Source organism: Indicator indicator, chromosome 21, assembly GCF_027791375.1.
Source record: "Indicator indicator isolate 239-I01 chromosome 21, UM_Iind_1.1, whole genome shotgun sequence".
NCBI lineage: Eukaryota > Metazoa > Chordata > Aves > Piciformes > Indicatoridae > Indicator > Indicator indicator.
The window spans coordinates 1331618-1352335 of record NC_072030.1 but is presented as its reverse complement, the minus strand read 5'-3'; the positions used below and the strand labels follow the sequence as shown (position 1 = coordinate 1352335).

The following is a 20718-nucleotide window of genomic DNA, read 5'->3' as shown; positions in this document are numbered from 1 at the left end:
GGGGCTGCCCTCCAGGGACAGTGGCTTCCCGAGGGGCTGAGCAGGGTGTGGAGCTCTCCTGGAGCGCTCAGGTGCCAGCTCTGCCAAGGCCAGGCAGAGCTGAGTGTGTTCTGCTGTCCTGCTTCTCAGCCTTGAGCTTTAGGCTGCAGAATGGTGCAGACAGCCAGAGCCTGAGGTGTCTGGCAGGGGAGCTGTGGCTGGAGCAGCCTGCACTGGATCCATCCTCATGTTCCCTGTATTTATTTGTAACTTATTCCTGAAACTGGGTGCTGCTGGAAGCCCTGGCTGGGAGCATCTGGGGCTGTGCTCCAGGGCTTGGTGGGGAAGAGGGGAGGTGCAGTGGTGCTGTGAAGGTCCCAGGTGTGTCATGTGGCTGCTTGCAGGACAATGTGACCTCTGTTCCCTGGGAAAATGTTCCCTGCTTCTTGACAAGTTTTGTAGTCATTGAATCATTAATGTTGGAAGAGACCTCTAAGATCATCCAGTCCAAGCATCACCCAACATCACCACAGCCATGCAACTGTGTCCCCAAAGTGCCATGGCCACAGGTTGCTTGAATACCTTCAGGCATGGGGACTCCACCACCTCCCTGGGCAGCCTCTGCCAATCCCTGACCACTCTTACAGCAAAGAAATTTTTCCTCAGCTCCAACCTAACCCTCCCCTGGCACAATTTCAGGCCAGTTCCTCTCCTTCTGTCACCTGAGACTAGGGAGCAGAGCCCAACCCCCACCTCACAGCCTCCTCTCAGGGAGCTGCAGGTCTCCCTCAGCCTCTTCTCCACACTGAACACCCCAGGTCCCTCAGCTGCTCCTGCCCAGCCCTGTTCTCCAGACCCATCCCCAGCTTGGTTGCCCTTGTCCAGCCTCTCAGTGTCCTTCTTGGAGTGAGGACCAAAGACCCAGTGAGGTGTGGCCTCACAGTTCTGAGTCCAGGGGCACAATCCCTGCCCTGCTCCTGCTGGTCACATCCAGGCCAGGATGCTGATAGCTCTCTTGGCCACCTGGGCATACTGCTGGCTCAACTTCTTCCAGTTCCCTCCATCCCAAAACAACACTGAAGTGTGTATGGTGAAAAGAGAAGAGACTCATTTCTAACCAAATTGCTGTGGGTGTTCTTTTGTTGTTGTTGTTTGCTCCAGAAGCTATTTTGGAACAAACAAAATGTCCCCAGGCTGCTGGCACCACCTGCCAGGCTTTGCAGAGGAGACCTCCAAGCTGCTGGTCTTTGGCCTCATGAGTAAATAACAGCCCACAAGCCTGCTGCACTGGGAGAGACTCTTAACTGATGGGAAACTTTGCCTTGAAGCTTCCAAGGGCCATTCCTGACATCCTCCAGGCAGCCCAAGCCTGTGTCACAGTGAAGCTGTGACCCCTTGTGAAGCCTGGTGCAGAGCATGACTTCAGTGTGCCTGGTAGCCACTGATCTGAGCAGTGGAACAGGTGCTGCTGTGGGGCTGGCATGGACTGTGCTGAGCTCACCTCAGGCTGCACAGCAGGCTGGAAGTCTTTCCTGCTTGGGCACTGCTCAGTGCTGACCACTGAGGGACCCTGCTGCTGTCCAGCTCACTCTGGACCTCCTCCAATGACCCCCTAAGGACAGTGGCACAGCTGATGCCAGCTGCCTAAATGCAACTCTTCCAAGGCAGGGTTGGACTCAGCAGATCTCTGCAAGGCTGTTCTCAAGCAGAGGGACAGAAGCCTGTAGGAAATCCCAGGTTTGCAACAGCCAGAGTCAAGCTGCAGCTGCTTTGTGCCACCTGGGGCTTGTGCCACCTGTGGAGCATCATCAGTGGTCTGCTGCTGCTGTGCTTCAGGCACAGCCCTCAAACATTTCTGCTTCTGCTTTGCTTTTAATGCCACCTCAGGCCATGCAGTGCTTCCTGCATGAGGACCTGCAGGCTGGAGTGGCTACCTTGGCCCTAGGGACTTCCTCAGACCTGACTTCTTAGGCTGTGCTGCCCCTCAAGTCTCAATCCCATTCTCAAGAGGATTCTGGCAGAAGGCTGGAAGAGGGCAGATTGAGGCCGGAGATGAGGAGGGTGGAGAATGAGACTGGAGAGGAGATGCCAGTGAGGGTGGGGAGACACTGGCACAGGTTGCCCAGGGAGGCTGGGGATGCCTTCACCCTGGAGGTGTTGAAGGCCAGGCTGGATGAGGCCCTGAGCAAGCTGTGCTGGTGGGAGGTGTCCCTGCCCATGGCAGGGGGTTGGGGCTGGCTGAGCTTTGAGGTCCCTTCCAACCCAACCCATTCTGTGTATCTCTGTTGGGTTCAGGTCAGCAGCTCTGTCATGAATGTGCATTTTCTCTGTGTCCTTTGTCCTTGTCTGTAGTTTTGATGTGTACCAAGGAGGTGTTTGTCTTTCTCTCCAGCTTTGGCCAGGTGCATCTGGGCCTGCTACTCCCACTGGAATAAAACCAGCACTGCACTGTCCCATGGTGTTGATTATTTGAAGGAAAAGATTGTTTTGCTTTCTGGCTTCTTTCACAGAATACCAACATGGTGAAGGTTAGAAGAGAGCTCTGGAGGTCACCCAGTCCAATCCCCTGCTCCAGCAGGGCACCCACAGCAGCTTGCCCAGCAGCACAATGCCCAGGGGGGGTTGGAAGCACTCCAGAGAAGGAGACTCCACAACCTCTCTGGGCAGCCTGCTCCAGGCCTCCAGTACCCTCACACCAAACAACTTTCTCCTCCTGCTCAGATGGAACCTCCTGGCTTCCACTTTGTGCCCCTTGCTCCTTGTGCTGTCCCTGGGCACCACTGAGCAGAGTCTGGCCCCAGCCTCTTGCCCCCCACAGCTCCTTTAGCTCTTGCTGAGCATTGCTCAGCTCCCCTCTGGGGCTGCTCTTCTGCAGGCTCTCAGCCCCAGGGCTCTCAGCCTTTGCTCCTCCCAGAGCTGCTCCAGGCCTCTCAATGGGCTCTCTCCCATAACTTCCTCTCCTTCTGGAACTGGGGAGCCCAGAACTGGACTGAATACTTCAGATGTGGCCACCCTAAAGCAGAGTAAAGGTGGAGGAGAACCTCTCTTGACAATGCTGGCGAGACTCTTAATGCACTCCAGCATCTGGAGAAACAAAAGAGACAGAGGAGGCAGCTCAGCTATTTCTGGTGCTTCCACTAGAAATCAAAACAGGGCTGCAAGTCTTTGCTTCTGATGAAGCTGCCTGGTGGGTAAAGATAGAATCCTAGGATGCATTGGGTTGGAAGGAACCTTTCCAGGTTCATCCACTCCACCCCTGCTGCACTCATGAGGGCCATCCCCAACCAGAGCAGGCTGCTCACAGCCCCAACCAACCTGCCCTGCACTGCTGCCAGCCATGGGGCAGCTCCCACCTCTCTGGGCAGCCTGGGCCAGGCTCTCCCCACCCTCAGGGGCAAACATTTCTCCCTTCTCTCCACTCTCCAGCTCCCTCTTGCACTTCCAACCATCCCCCCTTGGCGTGTCCCAGCAGGCCCTGCTCAAAACTCTGCTCCCCGCCCGCACCGAGCCCCGGGCAGGGCTCCTGCCGCTCCCAGCCCCGACACCAATTCTCGCTCCAGCCGCGCCGCTGCCAGCCAATCACAGCGCCCTCCCCACCCTCCCGGCCTCTTATTGGCTTCGCTCGCTGCCCAGCTGAAGCCAAGCCGGTGCCATGGCTACTAAGGGCACCGCTTCTCGCTGGCCGAGCGCTGAAGCGGGCCAGGCGCCATCTTTACTGCTGGCCACTGGCTCCAGCCCGGGTTGCTTAGCAGCGGAGCAAGGCTGGCCCTACTGGGATGCAGTGGGCTGGGAAGATGGGGGTGCCCCTGTCCCCTTCCCCGGGGCGGGAGGGGCTGCCGGGGCTCAGCCTCTCCGTGCTGGCCTCGCATGTCCTCCCAGGCCCCCTGATGAAGTGATAGTTTGGGGGGCGAGAAGGGGGAGGGGGGGGGGCAGACGCTGTGTGTGTGTCCCCTGCTCAGCGACAGTGCCGTGCCCCGGCCCTCTTCACAGACATCCATCTGAGCCTGCAGGCGGGGACCGTCACCCCCTTCCCCCCAGCGCCACCCTCCCGCAGTGCCGCACCCTCCCCCCGCAGTGTTACCCCCAGGGAACAGGACTGTCCCCACGGGCTCCGGCAGGGGCACGGCAGGAGGCAGAGCCCATGGCAGCACGGTGACCCCCGTGGGGACACCACAGGGACAGTGGGGATGGGGACACGGGGCCGGCCCATGCTGGCACGCTCAGGGGATGCTCTCTGCCACCTTGACGTCCCCTTCGGCTCCCATCTCTGTTCGTGTTCCCAACCCTGTTCCTGTCCTCATCACTTTCTGTCCTTGTCCCTGTCCCCTCTCTGTCACGCTCCCCACCCCTGTCCTTACGCCTGCCCCGGGACCCCCCACCCACATCCTGTCCCAGTGCCTGCTGCTGGCTTTGTCCCCGTTTGCAAGACAAGCAGCAGCCCGGGCACTGTTCAGAGAGCCAGCAGGGGCTCAAAGAACGCCCACCCAGGGCTGATGGAGAAGCCATGAAGCAGAGAGACTTGAGCATCTCCCCTGTGAAGAGAGCCTGAGAGCCCTGGGGCTGTTTAGTGTGGAGAAGAGAAGGCTGAGAGGGATCTGATCAATGTCTATCAATAGCTGAGGGGTGGGGGGCAAGTGGAGGGGGCCAGGCTCTTTTGGGTGGTGCACAGTGATAAGACAAGGAACAATGGGTTCAAGCTTGAACAGAGAAGGTTTCACCTCAACATGAGGAGGAACTTCTTTACTGTAAAGGTCCCAGTGCCCTGGAGCAGGCTGCCCAGAGAGGTTGTGGAGTCTCCTTCTCTGGAGACTTTGCAGCCCCGTCTAGATGTGTTCCTGTGTGACCTGTGCTGGATTCTATGGTCTCGAAGATCTTCAGAGGTCCCTTCCAACCCCTCACATCCTGTCAGCCTGTGACAGCAGACCCAAGAGAAAGACTTGAACCCAGTCAGCATCCCCTTCCCCACGACAGGGGCTGCAGCCCATTACAAAGCACTGCACCTGTCCTGTTTGGCTGGGGGCAGGCAGTGGACTCGAGTGAAGGAGAAGGCTGGCAAGTGGTTTCAGTCTGGGCCAGCAGATCGTGTGGTACCACATCTAAAAGCATCTGGATGGAGAGAATGGACATGCCCAGAATGCAGGAGAATCTCATACCCTGCCAGGGCACAAATTGCCCTGAACTGCCTTCTGGTTCTTTGGAATGAGCCACCCAAGGCTGCTCAGGAAGCAAACAGCCTCAGGGGGGAGCTTCTGCCACATCACTGCGGCTCTGTCGAGGCTGTCTCTCCAGAGGAGCCAGCGTCGGGGGTCTGAATCGCTCAGCTCCCTCCGGGAAGAGCCATCCACGTCTTGAACCTGCGAGATTCGGTGCTGAAGGCCTCTGACGAGAACCCAGCTCGGATGAACAGTGCAAAGAGCTGGAGAAGAAGCAGAAGAGAAAGCAGCCAGGAGCAACCTCCTTGATCTCAAGCACTCAGATCCTCCTGCCTGTTCTTCTCCTCCTCCTGTAAAAACCTCTGCCCTGGTGGAGGAGAGGGGAAGCTCCCAAGCTGAGGGGAACCCCAGCACTTGGGTGTGAGAGATATGAATGGCCAAGCAGGGGTTTAATGCTGCTGGGGTCAGAAAAGCCATGGGGACCATGGGAACCTTGCTGGCAGGTGGAGATCTGCAGAGGGACTTGGAGGGATTGGATCCATGGCCAAGGTTACCAGGAGGAGCTTCAACAAGGCCAAGTGCCAGGTCCTGCACTTGGGGAACAGGAACCCCAAGCAGTGCTGCAGGCTTGGGGCAGTGTGGCTGGAAAGCTGCTGGCAGAAAGGGACCTGGGGGTGCTGATGGCCAAGCAGCTGAGGAGGAGCCAGCAGTGCCCAGGTGGCCAAGAGAGCCAAAGGCATCCTGGCTGGGATCAGCAATGCTGTGTCCAGCAGGAGCAGGGAGGGGATTGTCCCCTGGGACTCAGCTCTGGGGAGTGCTGGGTTCAGTTCTGGGCACTCAATCCAAGAGAGATGTGCAGGTGCTGGAGCCAGGGCAGAGGAGGGCAAGGAAGCTGGGAAGGGCCTGGAGAATAAATCTTGTGAGGAGCAACTGAAGGAGCTGGGGATGGTTAGTGTGAAACAGAGGAGGCTGAGGGGAGACCTCATGGCTGTCTACAGCTCCCTGAAAGGAGGTTGTGGAGAGGTTGGTGCTGGTCTCTGCTCACAGGTAATTAGTGACAGAACAAGAGGGAACAGCCTCAGGCTGGCTCTGGGCAGGTTTAGACTGGACAGTAGGAAACTTTTTCCCATCAAGAGTGGTCAGGCACTGGAATGTGCTGCCCAGGGAGGTGGTGGAGTCCCCAAGCCTGGATGTGTTTCAAGGTGGTTTGGATGTGGTGCTCGGGGCTATGGTTTAGGGGTGAGCCTTGCAGAGTAGGGTTCTGGGTTGGATTTGGTGACCCTGAGGCTCTGTTCCAACCTGAGTGTTTCTGTGGTTCTGTGAGGTGGACTTCAGTGTTAGGCCAGACTCCAAGCTGGCTCACATCTCAAGGTGTTCTGCACCCTGAGCAAGGGCATCATGCCCAAGGTGCTTTGTGTGACTCCTTACCTGACTATTTACTCTTTCATTCTCCCTACTTCTGAATGCACAGGGGCTTGCCTGCTGGACTTTTCCATTTTCTCTTCCTTTTCATGGAATCACAGAATGGTAGGAGTTGGAAGGGAGATCATCCAGTCCAAATCCCCTGCTACTGCAGGTAATGCCCAGATCAGGTCACACAGGAATGTGCCCAGGTGGGCTTTGAAAGTCTCCAGAGAAGGAGACTCATAACCTCTCTGGGCAGCCTGCTCCAGGGCTCCAGCACCCTCACACCAAAGAGGTTTCTCCTTAAGTTCAAGTGAAACCTCCTGGGTTCTAGTTTGTGCTCACTGTCCCTCATCCCATCACTGGGCACCTCAGACAAGGGCTCAGCCACAGCCTCTTCACCTCCACCCTCTAGATACTACATTGAGAAGATGCTCTCCAGCCTTACCCTTTTCCAGGCTCCACAGCCCCAGGGCTCTCAGCCTCTCTTCCTCACAGAGGTGTTCCAGGCCCCTCAGCATCTTTGTGGCCCTCCATTGGACTCTGTCCAGGGCCAGCTGTTCAAGACCACAAGGGAGTTCAAGTGGTGGACTGTGGGGAAGTCCTGCATGTCTCAGGGGGTGGGGGGCCCCAGGGTGCTGCTGTGTGCAGTCCTCTGATCCAGGGCTTGTCCCAGGGTGTGCCACAGCAGCCCTGAGACATTGCAGGGCATAAGCAGCAGTGTGGGGCTGGGCCCTTGATTTTAGCTCACAACCTGCAGTGGGTCAGTTTGTGTGCTCCAGCTCCTGCAGGGACGGTGGCAGCCCTGAATTCCCTGCTCCACTCTGCCAGTCTCCTTGCAGCTCCCTCATCCCTGCTGTGGCAGGGGGGGTTGGACTCAATGATCTCTAGGGGGTCCCTTCCAACCCCTAACATTCAGAGATTCATGGAATGGCTTGGGTTGAAGAGACCTCAAAGCTCATGCAGCCCCAACCCCCTGCCATGGGCAGGGACACCTCCCACCAGCCCAGGGTGCTCAGGGCCTCATCCAGCCTGGTCTTGAGCACCTCCAGGCAGGAGGCAGCCACAGCCTCCCTGGGCAACCTGTGCCAGTCTCTCCCCACCCTCACTCTCAACAATTTCTTCCTCACCTCCACTCTCAATCTCCCCTCTCCCAGCTCCAAGCCATTGTCCCTCATCCTGGCATTCCCAGCCCTTGGCCAAAGTCCCTCCCCAGCTCTCCTGGAGCCCTTCAGGTACTGGAAGCTGCTCTGAGGTCTCCCTGGAGCCTTCTCTTCCCCATCCTGAACAGCCCCAACTCTCCCAGCCTGGCCCCACAGGGGAGGTTCTGCAGCCTCTGCTCATCTTGGTGGCCTCCTCTGGACCCTCTGCAGCAGCTCCAGGTCCCTCTTGTGCTGGGGGCCCCAGCAGTGGAGGCAGTGCTGCAGGTGGGGTGTGAGCAGAGCAGAGCAGAGGGGCAGAATCCCCTCCCTGTGCTGCTGCTCTCCCTGCTCTGGATGCAGCTCAGCACACAGCTGCCTGCTGGGCTGCCAGGGACCACTGCTGGCTCCTGGGGAGTTTGTCACCACCTGACACCCCCAAGGCCTTCTCCTGCAGGCATCTCCTGCCTGGGCACACAGTGTTCCATGCCCTGTGTGGCTGCCAAGTGCTGGGTTGCAGTAGGCCACCAGGGAATATAAATCCATCAGAGGGGGATATGGGAAAACCTTCCAGGAGCTGAGCAGGTCTGGTTTAGCTAATGGGGCATGAGGGCTTGAGGAGAGCTGCCTGCAGACATGTAGTGAGTGACCTGAGAAAACTGCAGATTGATCACAGAATGGTTTGAGTTGGAGAAGCCCTATGAGAGCATCCAGTCCAACACCAACCCAACCCCACCATGGCCTTCAAACCATGGCTCCAACTGCCATGGCCACAGGGTCCTGGAACACCTCCAGGCATGGGGACTCCATCACCTCCCTGGCACCAGGGATCTGAAGGGGGCTCCAAGAAAGCTGGGGAGGGACTTTTGAGGGGGTCAGGGAGGGATAGGACTGGGGGGGATGGAGCAAAACTAGAAGTGGGGAGATTGAGATTGGCTGTGAGGAAGAAGTTGTTCCCCATGAGGGTGGTGAGAGACTGGCACAGGTTGCCCAGGGAGGTGGTGGAAGCCTCATCCCTGGAGGGTTTTGCAGCCAGGCTGGATGTGGCTGTGAGCAACCTGCTGTGGTGTGAGGTGTCCCTGCCCATGGCAGGGGGTTGGGACTGGCTGAGCCTTGAGGTCACTTCCAACCCTGACAATTCTGTGACTCTGTGATCTCCCTGCCCTGCCCCTGAGGAACCACAGAATGAGTTCCTGCATCTGCAGCTTCCCTTAGGTGTTTGCTGGTGCTGGAGGAGCAGAGGAACAAATGAGCTGTGGGGAGCAGGGAAGGCCAGGCAATCCCCAAGCACATGGCACCCTTTGGCATTCCTTGGCTGCACATCCACGCAAAGGAGAGATGTTCCCTGTCCTGCAGGGCCCCAGGCAGAGCTTCATCATGCACCTGGACCAGGGGATGGAGGCAGCCACAGTCAGTATGCAGAAGACACCAAGGACGGTGGCAGTGTTGATCTGCTGGGGGATAGAGAGGATCTACAGAGGGGTCTGGCCATGGCTGGGGTCAGCAGGAGGAGGTTAAAGAGTCACAGAATTGTCAAGGTTGGAAGGGACCTCAAGGCTCAGCCAGTTCCAACCCCCCTGCCATGGGCAGGGACACCTCACACCACAGCAGGTTGCTCACAGCTACATCCAGCCTGGCTGCAAAACCCTCCAGGGATGAGGCTTCCACCACCTCCCTGGGCAACCTCTGCCAGTGTCTCACCACCCTCATGGGGAACAACTTCTTCCTAACATCCAATCTCAATCTCCCCACTTCTACTTTTGCTCCATCCCCCCCAGTCCTATCACTCCCTGACACCCTCAAAAGTCCCTCCCCAGCTTTCTTGGAGCCCCCTTCAGATCCTGGAAGGCCACCAGAAGGTCTCCTGGGAGCCTTCTCCTCTCCAGCCTGCACAACCCCAACTCTCTCAGGCTGTCTCCAGAGCAGAGCAGCTCCAGCCCTCTGCTCATCCTCGTGGCCCTTCTCTGGACACCTTGCAGCACCTCCAGATCCTTCCTGGAACAGAGGTTCCAGAACTGGACACTGAGCTCCAGGTTCAACCAAGCCAAGGGCTGGGTCTTGCCTCTGGGTCACAACAACCCCATGAAGGCTCAGGAGTGGCTGGAAACTGCCCAGTGGGAAAGGCCCCTGGGGTTTGTTCAACAGTGGCTGCCCATGAGCCAGGGAGTGCCCAGCTGGGCAAGAAGGGCACCAGCAGCCTGGCCTGGAGCAGCAATGGTGTGGGCAGCAGGAGCAGGGCAGGGATTGTCCCACTGGACTCAGCACTGTGAGGCCACACCTTGAGTGCTGCGTTCAGTTTTGGGCTCCTCACTCCCAGAAGGACATTGAGGAGCTGGAGGGTGTCTCTGGCCTGCAGAAAGGGAGGCACAGGAACACCTTCTGGCTCTCTACTGCTCCCTGAATGGAGGTTGGGCCAGATGGGGGTTGGGCTCTTCTCTCAGGGAACAAGTTGCCTAAAGTTGCCCCAGGGGAGGCTTAGGTTGGACATGAGGAACAATTCATTCCCCAGAAGGGTTTCCAAGGCCTGGCCCAGGCTGTCCAGGGCAGTGCTGGAGTCCCCATCCCTGCAGGGGTGTCAGAGCTGTGGAGATGTGGTGCTGAGGGCCATGGTTTGGTGGTGCCCTGGCAGTGCTGGGGTAAGGCTTGGACTGGATGGCCTGGAAGGGCTCTTCCAGCCAAAACAATTCCACCATTCAATGCCCTTAAATCTGATACCACCTCCCCAGGGAGCCAGCTGCTGCTGGTGGGATACAGGGGGGCAGTTTCTGCCTGGGCTGAGGGGCTGAGCCCTGCCGAGGGGCTGAGCCCTGCCCAAGGGCTGCTGCGGCAGCAGGCGGCGGTGGCTGCAGGCTCCCTGCCAGCAGCTGTGCCCACAGCGGGTATCTGGAGGCCGATGTGGCAGCCAAGAGAGCTCCATTCAGCAGCACTCAATAAACAAAAGTGCCCTGCTGCCTTATCAGGGAGATAAGCAGCCGGCACGGGACTGCTCTGCCTGCGGCTCTCTGTGCTCAGCAGCTCTGCCAGCCGCCGCCTGCTGCTGCAGGAGCTGCTGCCCTGCCCCATGCCAGCGATGGGCAGGCAGGCAGGGGGCTGCTGGTGGCAGGCAGCCCTCAGGCTGGAGCCCCACTGGTGCCAGGCACAGCCAGAGGCTGGGGCTTGCTGGTTGGCAGCCCTGTGGGGCCGTTTGCTGAGCCCCCTCAAGCCAGCTTCAGCCTTAGCACTCCAGGGTCAGCCCTGCGGCTCTAAGGCACCTATGAAGGGGAGAAAATTCTACTCCAGTGCCTTTTTGGCTTCTTGGTGGTCAGTGAAGGAAGCCTGAAAGCTCTTTGGTTGCCTTTGTGTTGGAGAGCAGCATTGGTGAGCTGGGATCTCCCTGCTCTTGCTGGAGAAAAGTGGCTGCAGGGATTGCTGGTGGGAAGTGAGAGCCTTGAGCACCAGGAGCCTTCCTCCTGCCATTTGTTAGGCATTGGCATCAAATGGCTGCTGAGAAGCTGTCTGCAGCCCCCTGCTGAGGAGGGACAGCCAGGGGGGACACACACACCTTCTGCACAGGTTCACCTGCATGGCCTTGCAGCCTTCAGCTCTTGGGGACAATAGGGGTTGGAGCAGAGCTGTCCCCTTCCCACACCAACCTCCCTGCCCAGCTGCCTCCCCATCCCCTCTCCTTCTGTAATCCGTGTGGAATATGAAGCCAGACCTGCAGGATCAGTGGTTCCTGGGTGATTCCAAGCTGAGGGCCAGTGGTGACTCATTTTATTCACACTACCTGGCTGTGCCCTCAGCAGGGCTGGGGCCAGATGCCTCCTCCATCAGCTGTGTGCAAACCATCCTGAGTCTTGACAGAGAACAGGATCAGGTTTGGCTGAGATGGATTCTTCCAGAGAAGAGGAGGCCATGGTGATGAGCAGAGGGCTGGAGAACCTCCCCTGTGGGGCCAGGCTGGGAGACTTGGGGCTGTTCAGCCTGGAGAGGAGAAGGCTCCAGGGAGACCTCAGAGCAGCTTCCAGTACCTGAAGGGGCTCCAGGAGAGCTGGGGAGGGACTTTGGACAAGAGCTGGGAATGCCAGGATGAGGGACAATGGCTTGGAGCTGGGAGAGGAGAGATGGAGAGTGGAGAGGAGGAAGAAATTGTTGAGAGTGAGGGTGGGGAGAGACTGGCACAGGTTGCCCAGGGAGGCTGTGGCTGCCTCCTGCCTGGAGGTGTTGAAGGCCAGGCTGGATGAGGCCTCCAGCGATGGTGACTCTGCCACCTCCTTGGGCAGCCTGTCCCAAAGCCAGTCCAGGATGGCCACTGGCCAAGGCAGCAGTGCCCAAGCTCTCCTGATTTGGCTTTTTGAGCATTGTTTTATGTGCTGGTTCTGGCTGGAGCAGTTCATCTTCTGCCCAGTGGTTGCCATGGTGCTGTGCTAGGACTGCTGCTGGGCACAGTGCTGGGAGCTCAGGGATCTTTGCCTCAGTGCTGAGCAGCTCACACACAGCCAAAGCCTCTCCTGCTCCTCACCCACCCCAGCAGCCAGCAGCCTGGGTGGGCACAAGGAGCTGGGGGGTCACGCACCTGGGACTGCTGCCCCCAGCTGACCCAAGGGACATTCCAGGCCAGGGGACATCCTGCTCAGCACAGGGAGCTGGGGCAAGGAGAGGGAAGGGCTGCTCAGAGTGATGGCCTTGGTCTGCCCAAGTCAGCATCAGGTGTGATGGAGCCCAGCAGGGGATGGCTGAGCTCCTGCTAGCATGGGAAGTGCAGAGGGAACTCCTTGGTTTGCTCTGCTTGTGTGTGTGGAACATCTCCTGTGAGGCCAGGCTGAGGGAGCTCAGGCTTGGAGCTGGGAGCAGAGGAGCCTGAGGGTGACCTCATGGCTGGGGATAAAGATGTGCAGGGCTGGAGCCAGGCTCTGCTCAGGGATGGCCAAGGACAGCACAAGGGGCACTGGGGGTGAGCTGGAGCAGAGGAGGTGCCACAGGAACAGGAGGGAAAACTTTGTCCCTGTGAGGGTGCCAGAGCCTGGAGCAGGCTGCCCAGAGAGGTTGTGGAGTCTCCTGCTCTGGAGACTTTCCAACCCCCCCTGGCTGTGTTCTGTGTGCCCTGCCCTGGGTGCCCTGCTCTGGCAGGGGGCTGGACTGGATGAGCTCCTGAGGTCCCTTCCAACCCCTCCCCTCTGTTTCTTTTGCTTTACCTCCTGCAGTGTCTTCATCTCACCCCAGGAGTTTTCTCACTTCTACCCTTCCCATGCCCTCCCCAGCAGGGGGGAGCCCGCTGGGTGGGGCTGAGCTGCTGGCTGGGGTGAAAGCAGACACAGCCCTTGGGGGTCACCAGCACTCCACCACTGGTCAGAGCAGAAAGCAATGCAAATGGGGAAAGAAGCTGAGAAACACAAGCCCGTGAAAGCCTCTCTCTGTGCCAGCAGGCTGAGCTTCACCTGTGTCCTTGGCAGGGCTCACCCAGCCCACAGCCTCTCTGGCAGCCAGGCTGAAAGCAGCAGAGGGCTGGAGACAGGCAGGAGGAGCTTTGTGATGAGCTGAGCACAAACCTGCTGGAATGCTCCCATCTGTGCCATCCTGAGGATGATGTTGCCTTGTGCCTCCCCACCTTGAGTGCTGGGTTCAGTTTTGGGTCCCTCACTCCAAGAAGGACATTGAGGAGCTGGAGCAGGGCCAGAGAAGGGCAACCAAGCTGGGGAAGGCTCTGGAGGACAAGGCTGGGGAGGAGCAGCTGAGGGAGCTGGGGGTGTTCAGCCTGGAGGAGGCTGAGGGAAGACCTCATTGCACCCTGAGAGGAGGCTGCAGTGAGGTGGGGGATGGGCTCTGCTCCCTAGTCTCAGGTGACAGAAGGAGAGGAAATGGCCTGAGGTTGTGCCAGGGGAGGTTCAGTTGGATATTAGGAAAAATTTCTTCCCAGCAAGGGTTCTGAGACACCAGCACAGGCTGCCCAGGGAGGTGCTGGAGTCCCCATCCCTGGAGGTCTTTAAAAGCTGTGTGGGTGTGGTGCTGAGGGATGTGCTGCAGTGGCAGTGGCTTAGCAGCAGTGGTGGCACTGTGAGCTGTGGGTGAGTGGCTGGACTTGGTGACCTCAAAGATCTACATGGGGCCTACATGAAGGGTGGAGAGAGACTGTTTGCAAAGGCCTGCAGGGGCAATGGCTTCAAACTGGAGCAGAGCAGGTTGAGATTGGATGTGAGAAACAAGTTCTGCACCAGGAGGCTGCTGGAACACTGCAACAGGTTGCCCAGGGAGGTGGTTGAGGCCCCATGCCTGGAGATCTTGAAGGTGAGGCTGGAGAGGGCTCTGGGCAACCTGATCTGGTGGAGGATGTCCCTGCTGAGTGCAGGGGCTTGGACTGGGTGAGCTTTGGAGGTCCCTTCCAGCCCAGAGCACTCTGTGACTCTGTGATTGTGACTCTGTGACTGTAACTCTGTGACTGTGACTCTCTGATTCTGTGACTGTGACTCTGTGACTCTGATTCTGTGACAGTGACTGTCTTTCTGTGACTGTGACTCTGTGGCTCTCATTCAATGACTGTGACTCTGTGACTCTCATTCTGTCACTCTCATTCGGTGACTTTGACTCTGTGACTGTGATTCTGTGACTCTGTGACTGTGATTCTGTGACTCTGTGATTCTGTGACTCTCATTCTGTGACTCTGTCTGTGTTGTGTGAACTCAGCTGGACGCTGAACTTGGCACAGACTGGCAGGGATGGATTTTGCTGTTTGTCCTAAACATGCCACCCTGTAGATGCGCTGGCAGGGCAGCACCATGCCCTGGCACAGAGGAGGTTAATGCTGCCCAGCCTTGTGCTGAGCTGGAGGAGGACTGCAAGGCCCTGGGTTTACTCTGGGTTCTGCTTGCATACAAACTGCTCTTTGTAACCTGGTGCAAAGAGCTGGCTCCTTCCGGCAGCCTGGCAGAGGGGAGAAAAGAAGCAGAGGAAGAAAGTTGGCCTTCAGCAAGTGCCAGGTTGTCAAGGTTTCCTGTGCCCTCAGGAACAAATGGTTTGGGTTTGGTTTTTCTTTCCTCTGACAGACACATGAGAGATTTAAAACTGTTTGCTACCAAGTGGAGCACCCAAAGCAGCGATGTCTGCAGCTGGGAACGAGGTGAAGAGCAGAGCTCAGCACCTCCTGGGGTTGTAGCACCATAGAACTGCTGAGGCTGGAAGAGATCATGGAATCATGGAATCACAGAATCATGGAATCACAGAATCATAGAATCATAGAATCATAGAATCACAGAATCAGAGAATCACAGGATCAGAGTCACAAAGTCACAGAATCACAGAGCCACAGAATCACAGTCACAAAGTCACCGAATGAGAGTGACAGAATGAGAGTCACAGTCACAGAATGAGAGCCACAGAGTAACAGAATCACAGTCACAGAGTCACAGTCACACAGTCACGGTCACAGAGTCACAGAGTACTTCCAGTTGGAAGAGGCCTCCAAGCTCACCCAGCCCAGCACTGCAGGCTCAGCACCAAACCATGGCCCTAAGCACAGCCCACAGCTGCTGGAACACCCCAGGGATGCTGACTCCAGCACTGCCCTGGGCAGCCTCTTCCAATGTCTCAGATCCCTTCCAGGGCAGAAATATTTCCTCATGTCCTGAACCTCCCCTCCTGCAGCTTGGAGCCATTTCCTCTGCTCCTGTCCCTTGTCCCCAAGGAGCAGAGGCTGTCCCCTCCTCGCTCCAACCTCCCTTCAGGGAGCTGCAGAGAGCAATGAGGTCTCCCTCAGCCTCCTCTTCTCCAGCCTGAACACCCCCAGCTCCCTCAGCCCCTCCTCTAGCCCAGGGGCTCCAGGCCCTTCTCCAGCCTCACTGCCCTGCTCTGGACAGGCTCCAGCCCCTCAATATCCTTGCTGCAGGGAGGGCCCAGAGCTGAGCGCAGCTGAGCACAGGGGGATGGTCACCTCCTGCCCCTGCTGCCCACCCTGTTTCTAACCCGAGCCAGGGTGCCATTGGCTTTCTTGGCCACCTGGGCACTGCTGGCTCATGGTCAGTTGCCTATCAACCAACACCCCCAGGTCCCTCTCTGAGTTGCAGCTTCCCAACCACACATCCCCAAGTTTGTGGGGATGTGACCCAGGTGTGACTTTACAAAACATCCCAGAGTGGGGACCACCACCACCAAGGAAGGGGGGGAGAAGGAGTTGTGCAGCTGGGGGGAGGAAAGAGGGGGCTGCAGCTCCCCTGCACTCTGTTTCCCTGTTCCCCAAGCTGGAGGAGCCCCATGTCAGTGGCCACCAGTGCTACTGCAAGGATGTGGTGGAGACAAAGCTGTGGGGTTGGACAGGCAATGCCAGCAGCTGCCTGCCCACTGCACTTGAATTGTGCTGCTGTGATGTGCAACACCTCCCCAGAAATGGCTGTGGTGCCTGAGTCTCCTTCCTTGGTCTCCACCTTTCTGGAGCGATCCTTGTCAGCTTCTGTGCTGTATCTTCTCTCACACGTTGCCCAGCCCAGGCTGAAAGGTGCACAAGCTGCTCCCTTTTCTACCTACATCAGCCTCATCAGCATTGGCTTCTGATGCTTCACCTGTCTCTGGTTTACATCTTCTCACCCTGGGGTGAGAAGGTCCCTGGCTGTGCTAACAAGCTCCTCTCCCTTTCAGCTGCCTGCTCAGCTCTGATGTTTCTGCTCTGTTCATCATGACTCTGTGTAATTGTCACCTCTCCTGTGCACACAATGTCCTCATTAGCCTGACACGGTGCACCACCCCTCCTGGCTGCTCTGAACCCCTCTGATCCATGGCACAGGCTCCATGCTCTGAACCCCTCTGATCCATGACACAGGCTCCATGCTCTGAACCCCCCTGATCCATGACACAGGCTCCATGCTCTGAACCCCCCTGATCCATGACACAGGCTCTGTGCTCTGAATCCCTCTGATCCATGGCACAGGCTCCATGCTCTGAACCCCTCTGATCCATGGCACAGGCTCTGTGCTCTGAACCCCTCTGATCCATGGCACAGGCTCCATGCTCTGAACCCCTCTGATCCATGGCACAAGCTCCATGCTCTGAACCCCCCTGATCCATGACACAGGCTCCATGCTCTGAACCCCTCTGATCCATTGCACAGGCTCTGTGCTCTGAACCCCCCTGATCCATGACACAGGCTCCGTGCTCTGAACCCCTCTGATCCATGGCACAGGCTCCGTGCTCTGAACCCCCCTGATCCGTGGCACAGGCTCCGTGCTCTGAATCCCTCTGATCCATGACACAGGCTCCGTGCTCTGAACCCCTCTGATCCATGACACAGGCTCCATGCTCTGAACCCCTCTGATCCATGACACAGGCTCTGTGCTCTGAACCCCCCTGATCCATGGCACAGGCTCTGTGCTCTGAACCCCTCTGATCCATGGCACAGGCTCTGTGCTCTGAACCCCTCTGATCCATGGCACAGGCTCTGTGCTCTGAACCCCTCTGATCCATGACACAGGCTCTGTGCTCTGAACCCCTCTGATCCATGGCACAGGCTCCGTGCTCTGAACCCCTCTGATCCATGGCACAGGCTCTGTGCTCTGAACCCCCCTGATCCATGGCACAGGCTCTGTGCTCTGAACCCCCCTGATCCATGGCAGGGGCTCCGTGCTCTGAACCCCCCTGATCCATGGCACAGGCTCTGTGCTCTGAACCCCTCTGATCCATGGCACAGGCTCTGTGCTCTGAACCCCCCTGATCCATGACACAGGCTCTGTGCTCTGAACCCTCTGATCCATGACACAGGCTCCGTGCTCTGAACCCCTCTGATCCATGGCACAGGCTCTGTGCTCTGAACCCCCCTGATCCATGACACAGGCTCCGTGCTCTGAACCCCTCTGATCCATGGCACAGGCTCTGTGCTCTGAACCCCTCTGATCCATGGCACAGGCTCCGTGCTCTGAACCCCTCTGATCCATGGCACAAGCTCCGTGCTCTGAACCCCTCTGATCCATGGCACAGGCTCTGTGCTCTGAACCCCTCTGATCCATGGCACAGGCTCTGTGCTCTGAACCCCTCTGATCCATGGCACAGGCTCTGTGCTCTGAACCTCCCTGATCCATGGCACAGGCTCTGTGCTCTGAACCCCCCTGATCCATGACACAGGCTCTGTGCTCTGAACCCCTCTGATCCATGACACAGGCTCCGTGCTCTGAATCCCTCTGATCCATGGCACAGGCTCCGTGCTCTGAACCCCTCTGATCCATGGCACAGGCTCCGTGCTCTGAACCCCTCTGATCCATGGCACAGGCTCCGTGCTCTGAACCCCTCTGATCCATGGCACAGGCTCCATGCTCTGAACCCCTCTGATCCATGGCACAGGCTCCGTGCTCTGAACCCCTCTGATCCATGACACAGGCTCCGTGCTCTGAACCCCTCTGATCCATGGCACAGGCTCTGTGCTCTGAACCCCTCTGATCCATGACACAGGCTCCATGCTCTGAACCCCTCTGATCCATGACACAGGCTCCATGCTCTGAACCCCTCTGATCCATGGCACAGGCTCTGTGCTCTGAACCCCTCTGATCCATGACACAGGCTCTGTGCTCTGAACCCCTCTGATCCATGGCACAGGCTCTCTGTTAGCCCTTGGGGCAGAGCTGGGAGCTCCATGCTCCCCACATCTGCTACATGCCTGGTGGGGATGCTGTTGTTGATGGATTCCTCTGGAGATCCTTCCTGAAGAGCAGCTGAAGGACTTGGGGGTGTTTAGTGTAGATCAGGAGGCTGAGGGGAGGCCTCATTGCTCTCTACAGCTTCCTGAAAGGAGGCTGGAGCCAGGTGGAGGTTGGTCTCTTCTCCCCAGTGTCAGGTGATAGAAGGAGAGAAACTGGCCTGAAATTGTGCCAGGGGAGGGTTAGGTTGGAGAGGAGGAAAAATTTCTTTGCTGCAAGAGTGGTCAGGGATTGGCAGAGGCTGCCCAGGGAGGTGGTGGATTCCCCATGCCTGGAGGTGTTCCAGAAAGCTGTGGCCATGGCACCTGAGGCCATGGTTTGATGGCCATGGTGGGGTTGGGTTGAAGGTTGGATTGGATGATCTCAGAGGTCTCTTCCAACTGAAACTGTTCTATGATTCAATCATCCCCAGAGGCACCGAGACCTGGCTGGCCACTGCTGTCCTGCTCTCTGCCTTGCTTAGCTCCTAAAGCCTACTGAATCAGAATCATAGACTCATTCCAGTTGGGAAAGACCTTGAAGGCCATCGAGTCCCAACCCTTATCTGCTGGAATGGTCTCCGTGGATGTTTTAGTGTGAGCAGTCAGACCCCTTTATGGCAGCACAATGAAACCTGCCGGTGCTGAAGGTGCTGCTCAGCCGTGGGCTGCAGCGAAGGACACAGCACCGCGATCCACTGCCGCAGGGCCCGTGCTCTGCAAGCCTTTACGCCGGAGGCAATGACAGATTTATTCCTTTTCCCCTCATTTTCTCTCTTCCCGCTGTCCCACCCCGCTGCCTGCTCCCCAGGTGGCCGCAAGATGGCTGACGGCGGGGCCGGGGGTGTGCGCAGCTCGCCCTGGCAGAGGGCAGTTGGCCGCCGCAGGGGCGGAGGGGCGGCCGAGGCTGCGGGGCACCGCCGAGGCTCCGGGACATCGCCGTGGCGCCGGGACATCGCCGTGGCTGCCGTGGCCCGGAGCCGCGGGGAGGGCCGGCGCAGGCCGCAGCCAGGCCTGGGCTCTCCGGCCCGGCGTTGCCGTGGTGACGCCGCGACCGCCCCGGCGGGGAGGGACGGCTGGCGGCGGCGCTTCTCCCGCGGCGGGCGCGGCCAGAGGGGGCAGAGCTGAGCCGGGCCGCGCCGAGCAGGGAGAGACAGGAGGCAGCCGGAGCTCCGCGCCGCACGCCGCACCGGCCCCCGGCGGGACCCGCCGCCGCCCCGCACCGGTAAGTGCGGCCGCAGCGCGCCCTGGCCCACGGAACGTTTCTCCGGCACCCACGGCACCCCTGCTGCTGCCGGCCTGCGGCTCCCCTGCCCCGGCCTGGCCCCTGCGGCACCGGCCCCTCGCCTCGGGGGTGTGCGGGCCCTTCCCTGCACCCTGGCCCCGGGGGGGGTCGGCGCCTCGCTTCGGGGGCTGCGAGCTGCCCTGCACCTCTCGTACCTCACTCACCCCGGAGCTGCCCTGCACCCCTCGTACCCCACTCATCCCGGGGGCTGCCCTGCACCCCTCGTACCCCACTCACCCCGGAGCTGCCCTGCACCCCTCGTACCCCACTCATCCTGGGGGCTGCCCTGCACCCCTCGTACCCCACTCACCCCGGAGCTGCCCTGCACCCCTCGTACCCCACTCATCCCGGGGGCTGCCCTGCACCCCTCGTACCCCACTCACCCCGGAGCTGCCCTGCACCCCTCGTACCCCCCTCACCCCGGAGCTGCGAGCTGCCCTGCGTCCCTCGTACCCCCCTCACCCCGCGGGCTGCCCTGGCCGCCCCCGTGTGCCCTCCCGCGCCTCCATCCGCTCCCGTCGCCGCCCACCAGCTGCTCCTCTCACCCTGAGAAGTGCCGGGCGCCTCGGTCACTGCTCTCATCCCGGGGCTGGGGATCTCCCTGTCCGGGTTTGGGGCGCGGGGGCTGCAGGTGTTGGAGCCGAGCCGGGGGGAGGTGTCCCCGGGCTGCCGGCGCTGGGGGCTGCCGCGGCCCTTCCTGCCGCCGTTCTGGCAGGGGAAACGCGGGTGACACGTGTGTGCCTTCAGCCGTGCCCTTTGCTGACCCGGAGCCGCTGCTTGCTGTATCGAAAGCGACTGGCGCGTTTCTCGGGGGCTTTTCCTTTCTGGGATGATTTGTTAGGGTTGTAGCCTCTGGCCACCCTGGTCGAAGGGCAAGGTCCTGCATCCAGTCCCCCCCTGAGGCTCTCCTAAGCCCCATCTGCACCTCTTTGAGGTAGGTCAAGGTTATTGTGCTCTTGCTCCCGTGGATGGAGAAGGTGGGAATGGGGGTAGGCTGTGGGATTTCCTCAAGGTCACCCTGGGAACTGGACCCCCCTCTCCTTGCTGGCTGCACCCTCTGGAGCTGCCAGGCTCCTGCTGGGCGAGGGCACAGTTGTGGAAGTTGGATTTTCCAGTGCCCCAGGCCTCTCT

At 59.1% G+C, this 20718-nt stretch overlaps 1 protein-coding gene across 1 annotated transcript in view; it reads left to right on the top strand.

Annotated features, from left to right (window-relative positions):
• The window catches only part of PIDD1 (p53-induced death domain protein 1), a 45044-nt gene extending 24608 nt beyond the window's left edge, over positions 1–20436 (top strand). Inside the window, 2 exon segments of the mRNA XM_054390729.1 lie at positions 5315–5387; positions 19114–20436. Coding sequence (XP_054246704.1) covers positions 5315–5387; positions 19114–20436 — 1396 coding nt within the window.
• Positions 20437–20718: the final 282 nt, after the last annotated feature.